General features: G+C 34.6%; 1 protein-coding gene across 1 annotated transcript; it reads right to left on the bottom strand.

Moving 5' to 3' along the window:
* Positions 1 to 2,549: 2,549 nt before the first annotated feature.
* Positions 2,550 to 5,871, bottom strand: LOC134239420 (uncharacterized). The gene is made up of 4 exons (XM_062721607.1): positions 5,560 to 5,871; positions 4,644 to 4,884; positions 4,015 to 4,166; positions 2,550 to 3,000 (listed from the first exon to the last, which is right to left on the bottom strand). The coding sequence occupies exons 1-4, from the start codon at positions 5,642 to 5,644 to the stop codon at positions 2,690 to 2,692; spliced, it is 789 nt and encodes a 262-aa protein (XP_062577591.1). The 5' UTR covers positions 5,645 to 5,871; the 3' UTR covers positions 2,550 to 2,689.
* Between the last annotated feature and the right edge of the window lie 1,064 nt (positions 5,872 to 6,935).

Below are 6,935 nucleotides of genomic sequence, written 5' to 3'. Positions count from 1 at the left end.
TAGCTGCTAGCAAAAAGTTAAAGGAAATAAATACATCAATGTATCGTATCATCAATATGGTTATTTTTCTGCTTACTGTTGTTGCTGAAATGCATGTAACAAAATCTGATGATAATCAGCATGCACAAAATTTTGCTGGCTAACTGTGACCTCTTAGCTTCGAACCTAGAAATTATTGATCCTTAGTAGTGCCTGACGCCGTGACGTCAGGCAATTACTCAATTTATACTCAATTTAAGTATTCATAACATTTTAAAAGGCCAAGATAAATTATCTGAACGTGTTATTTACGTATATTTTCTCTATTGAAATAATTAAACAGTGATCTCTATTCACCAATACTGTGTTGTCTTAGAACATTTTCCCGGTGGTAAACCATACATTGAAAATTAATTAAATAAGCTCAATTTTAACTCCTTTATCCAATATATTTTCTCAATGTCCAAAAAAATTGCACTTGTGTAGAGAGGGTTTTTTAAGAAACTTTTTCCACACATTTAAGAAAATTAAGAAAGCACAGTTTAACAAGAGGCCCATGGGCCTTATAGGCCACCTGAGTATCATGCAACAATTTTCAAACAATTGAATTTGATTCATGTTTTAATTCAGAGGCCATGAAATTTACAATTTTGAAAGAGGCACCATTGCTTTAATTTCATTAATATACATTCAGCATGCTTTCTTTGTTTACTTAATACCAAGAGGTAGATCAGAGTAACAAAAAAATGCATTTCCACTTTATCAGTTGTGCACCCCATCCCAAAGGAACAACTAACCCTGTGGCACATCTTTCAAAATTTTTGGAAATTTTATTTCATCATGTTGTTGATTAATACCAAAGTGCAGATTTCACAGCATTAAATTATTTTCAGACTTTGTACCCCCCCCCCCCCCAAGTTCCTCTGTCCCAGGGGCCAGGAAATTAACCATTTTTGGAAGAAGCAGGTTTCTACGTAATAAAATATATACTAAGATCATTGGCATAATACCTATAGGAACAAAGGAAAAGATTTCCAAAGAATCCCTGCATTTACACTATATAAATATTAAAGCCCCACCCTAACACAATTAAGAACCTCTGAAATTCACAAATCTCAAAGAGGCATCCTTCTTTCTCATAACTATGTACATAGTTTATTGGTTTAATACACAGGTGCAGAATAGAAGATTTTTAAAGAATTTATGCATTTTCACTATATAATCAATAGAGCCCACCCTAACACCTTAACCCCAACCCAGAGGTTATGAAATTCCCAATTTTCGAAGAGGCAGCCTAATTCAACATAACTATGTACTTCTTTAGTTTATTTAATACTCATGCGCAGAGAAGAAGATTTTCATAGAAATAATTCATTTTTTACTATATAATTTTATAGCCCCACCTTAGCACTAGAACTCCCGACTGTGGTGCCATGAAATTCATAATTTTGGAAGAGGCAGCCTTATTCAATATAGCTATTCAATTGGTTAGTTTATTCAACGACCATGAACATAGAAGAAGAATTTCAAAGAACTTATGCATTTTCACTATATAAATTATCTATAAAGCCTCGCCCTGCCACTAGAACCCCTGACCCTTGGGCCTTTAGATTCACGATTTTAGAAGAGGCAGCCTTATTCAACATAACTATATATGCATTTGGTAAGTTTATTTAATGCCCACAAACAGAAAAGAAGAATTTCTAAGAATTTATGCATTTTCACTATATAATCTATATAGCCCCGCCCTAGCACTAGAACCCCTGACCCTGGGGCCATGAATTTCACAATTTTTATAGAGAACTCAATGCTGATTACAATCATATCAACAGTTTAACTGCTTTATGTCCAGGAGTAAAGAAGATTTTTAAAGATTGCACTAATTTTAGTGGTTTTTGCCCCACCCCCCAGGCCCCATGGAGGCAGGAACCATGAAATTCAAAATTTTTGCCCCCTTTACCCATAGATGCTATATGCCAAATTTGGTTGAAATTGGTACAGTGGTTTCAGAGAAGAAGCTGAAAATGTTCAAATGTTGACGGACGACGCACGACGCCGGACGAAAACGGATAGCAATAGGTCACCTGAGTTTACTCAGGTGATCTTAAAATGTTATAGCAATTGATTTAATTGATTTTTAAAATGATATTTCAACTGATAGGTAGATTAACATCGTAATAATGCATTTTTAACGTTATGATAATCTAAAGCTCTCAAAGAAATTGTCAAAAAGTTTTTAAAAGAAAAATAATAAGTATTAAATTTAAGATCTTGAAATTTAAAACATAGAAATTTGAGAAAATCTCGGTCAATTATATCTATTATATCTTGAAATTATTATAATTCCTTTTTTTTTTTTTTTTTTGATTTGGTATAGATTCCTCTTCTGTCGAATTTTTGAATTACTCCATAAACAGTGGAATTTTATTAATTTGACATTTTGAAATGTTCTCCCAATAAAACTTTTTTTTTGTTTCTTATATATATAATGTAAAATATAGTAATACTCAACATATATTATAATTTGATATAAAAAAAAATCTATTGTAGTATTTGTAAAATTTGGCATGTTCTTTGAAGTCAATGTAAGTTACCTACGTGTATTGATTTATAAATTTGATACTTCAAGATTCCATTAAAATAAAATATGAGCATATACACGTATGTTACATATTGTTAATATTAATTTTAAGATTCAGTTCTGAGTTGTTCAATTTTTACTCTCACTGAATATTGGATAATTCTGAGATATGACGTCATCATAAGATGGCGGTGGAGCCGTGAGGTCCGAAGGTTGTGTATTGTTAAAGTCATTTGCTTCTCTGCCTGATTCCTGAATAAACGGAGGAGGTGCATTTGTATACCCGCGAACAGGTGTCTGTGGAGGTACATTTGTATACCCGCTAACAGGTGTCTGTTCTGGAGATGACTGTCGTAAAACTTCTCTGTCGGAGTTAGATGAAATCGAGGACAGTGAACCACCTGCCGGCGGTGCTTGTCGGACTACAACCGTACCATTACCTACGAATAAGAAAATATATATGAGATTCTTTATTGTGGACATTGAACTTTGGTCTTTTTTTTTGGGGGGGGGGGGGGGGGGGGGGGGGGGGGGGAATGTGTAAACAAAAAAAAACGAAACAATTTACTTGTGCTCGTACTTGGCTTTTTATGATCGATTTTGAAATAAAGAAACCTACAGACAATACAAATCTATGAACAAGGCCTAAACACGGATCTCTGATAGTTCAAGAGGAGAGACCATGGTGTCTATGAGAATAAAGTTTCACTTTAATACATTCCAAATCGCTACCAAAGCTAGGCGGACTCTGACAGTTAAGTGTATTCTACACGGATTTCAAAAACATTGTTTAAACCTACATAAAAGATCCTATGCATGTTTAATCTGACTATAGATTACATCGTCTTCGTCAATACATGGTGTTAATGCCGGTCTAAGAGAGGTTGTCACATAGGCATCCGATCTCACCTGTGAAATATCCATGAGTCCAAATTTTATGCCTGTTCATAAATTTCCACTGTTTAATAGAATCCCGAGATCAACAACTGCTCCTTAGTTTCAGTTTTTCATACTTGTGTCTGGTGGAGCTGTTGAATATGCTGAGAATATCCAAAGCAGCTACTTATTTTGTTAATCAACAGTCTAAAACCCCCAAACCATTTGTTCTTCGGATGAAACCTTAGAACTGAGGCCTCGTGTCACGATAGGCGTTGGCACGAAAAGATCCCTATACTCGGCACTTACGGCCATTCAGTATTGAGGAATTCTTTTCGTGCCAGCATCCCCTGCAGCACGATACCTCGGTGTGTCTCATCTAGGATCGATTTCCACGCCCCACAGTGGGATTCAAACCCGCCACATAACGAACAACTCCATACTCCGCGACTCTCTAGTGCAGATGCTCTAACCACTGCGCCACGCGGGCGACTCTTTCCTAATAGAAGTAATTTCACAAGAGTAGATCTACATTGTAAATAGACATTTTATTTTTGAAGACGATTAATCAAACTTACTTGAAGAATAAGCAACAATAGGCTGAACTTCTCTGATGGACATTGGAGTCTCGTCATTTTGGTTTTGCTTGCAGCAAGATATACAGCATGCTAAGCAAAATGTTAAACCGACTACCAGCGCAATCGCTATTCCAAAAGTTCCACCAAATGACCTGTGAAAAAATATTCTTTTAATTGTTTTTTTTCTCCAAATTAAAATACCAAAAAATTATATGTAAATGATGAGGTACATGTATTATCACTGTGAAAAATAAATTATAAAGTAATTTTTTTCTCATCTAGGGAAACATATAATTTATTACCTATTAAAAATTGCTTAAAATGTAAAAACAGAAGAAAAAAAAACTATATGTAAGAGCCATCTTTGAAATTTTTTTTGTATAACGAATTGGCATTTTAACAATACTGTGGCAAGGATACAAAAATGGCTTCAAATCAGATCAATTCTTTGTGAAGTTTTGTTACATTATAAGGACACAGTTAGTTTCTTTATTTTCTTCTTTCATTTCCTGTCAGACATTAAAATATGCATGATTTAGATTGTGTAACTTGTAATAACAGAAGATCATCTACTTAGAAATAGAATAACCCCCCCCCCCTTAACTTACAGTGTATATTTACAGCCTTACATTTCATAACTGCCCTGTGTGTTCCCGTTATCATAGCTGCTATAGTATTCATAGTAATTTCTGTAGGATTTGTTCTCACAACATCCGCTTCCACAACAATATTGTTCAGTGTAACAGTAAATCGTGGACATTTTACTTTTGTATAGACAACCGTAGAAAGAGGAATTTTTGGTTTTTTCTAGCATGCGGATCCAGTCCACGGATTTCTTATAACTGATACAAACGTCGGCATATACGGGCGCTAAAAAAGAAAAACAATTATGATATAATTAATGTTAACATATTATAAAATACTGTTTTAATAAATTCAGGAATATAGAAAATATTGAGAGTCCGGCTGTCCCTCCCCCTCCTTTTGGAATGTAGTCAAATAAGGGTAAAATAAAGATAATGTGTTTGAGTGAAAATTTTGGTACTGAAAGACGTGGACCTTTGAGTAGCTCTTGCTTGTTATAACCATGTCAACAGGTTGTCAAGGAATGAAGAAACATAAGATGAAATATTCAAATTTCTTGACATTTGCAGTTTTTATTTCACTGAAATCCTATATTCGCAATATACTAAAACTAGAGGTACTGTGAGCCCCCCCCCCCCCCCGGTTATAACTGAAAAAGTCATGTTTTCCTGTGGCAGTTTTTATTTCACAGAAATCCTATTTCAATCAGTGGTATGAGAGGAGTTGCGCAATATACTAAAATAATACTGAAATTAGAAATTAGTTCAAGCCTTTCAAGAAAGAAACAGAAAATATTTGAACATTTTCGACTGACGAAACCACTCATCACATGGCAATGGTGAGAAAAAAAATACACAGTAGATAGAAATGGGTCAGTTTATTGACTTAGACTATAATTTTCTAAAACGATCATATCTGATTACTCATGTTACTTCACCAAAAAAAACCTATATGGTATACCTAATGGTAATACAATTATCGCCGAAAGAATATAACCAATCATATCCAGGAAAATCTCTCCATTGTGGCGAGTCAAAGCTTCCATAATTTGACCTGATACACAAACAACGTTAACCGCTCGATCACTGAATCCCTCTTCTTATGCTAAAATATTCCATTAAAACTTGAACCTTTTCTTCCTTCACAAAAATCTTAATCACTCTGTCACGTTTTTGTTGCCAGTGATTACCAATAGTTTTAATCACTTCAGCTTTTGTAATATAAGACAAACCCATTGATCGCTGCATTTGGAAAAAAAAATATTCACAGAAGTAAGGAAGCTTGAAGCCGGAATTCTAAATATATGAAAATTCTGAAGCAGTACAGTACATTACGTTTTTTTATTTCAGAAAAAACGGCATACATGTTTATGTACCTAATATATTACACAACATGCTGCTATTGTAATGTGCAACGCGACTGAGCTTGGTGTTTGGTGATATGTCTTGTATCACCGAGGCGTTACACTTAGGTTCGTTAACCTGTTAACTCATGATCAGCTTTTTGTTGACCAAGTCCAATATATACAATTATATACAAATATAAACGGTTTCTTCTTGATTGGACAACCACTTACTGTGGTCAACGGGTGTCTCCCACAATGAATTTCACTAGTCCTGCCACTCCACTAGTACTGCTGCATCTTGGCACTTCCCCCACCTCTAATTGTGGTATGCCACCTCTCTCTACAACCAAGTGACTGCCTTATTCAGGTCTTACGTGCTTTGGTGCACTGTGAAACACTTAGCTGTTGAAATTACAATTCTATAGCTGTAACAGTATTCAGTCTAGATACGAAACAGTTTTAAGAGGGCTGGGGAGTTGTGGTCATTCTTAGACTATATTGGTCTCTTTTAGAAGAAGAGCTCCATATGAAGATACACAAAAATGGTCAAATTTTATAACCCCATTTATTAATTTTTCTTTGCCAAATGATAGTTGACAGCTTAAGATATCATATATATAAAAAAAATGAAGTTCTATGTACTTTTGTTTTTAATAAATTTATATTTGATAAGCTTTCATAACTTGCCATAAAAAGAAATTAATAAGCAATCGACATTTATCATGTGCCTGTTACAGGATGTTTGCCATCTAAATGTCAAAATACAAGAAAAACCAGATTTCCAAATGACGCATCTGTTGCAGTCAGCCTGAAACATCTAGTCTAACCGTCTGGGGTCGTTTTTACGGTACATATTGTGGTGTTTTAAATATTGTGGTTTTTACATTTTGTGGTGTTTTACGTATTGTCGTGTTTTACATATTGTGGTGTTTTACATATTGTGGTATTTTACATATTGTCGTAAGCGACAATATATATACTGTACCTACCC

The sequence above is a fragment of the Saccostrea cucullata genome, unplaced genomic scaffold (genome assembly GCF_032062105.1).
Source record: "Saccostrea cucullata isolate Sc308-1 unplaced genomic scaffold, CSIRO_AGI_Scuc_v1 ctg14331, whole genome shotgun sequence".
NCBI classification, from domain to species: Eukaryota; Metazoa; Mollusca; class Bivalvia; order Ostreida; family Ostreidae; genus Saccostrea; species Saccostrea cuccullata.
This window is presented reverse-complemented; position numbering and strand designations above follow the sequence as displayed.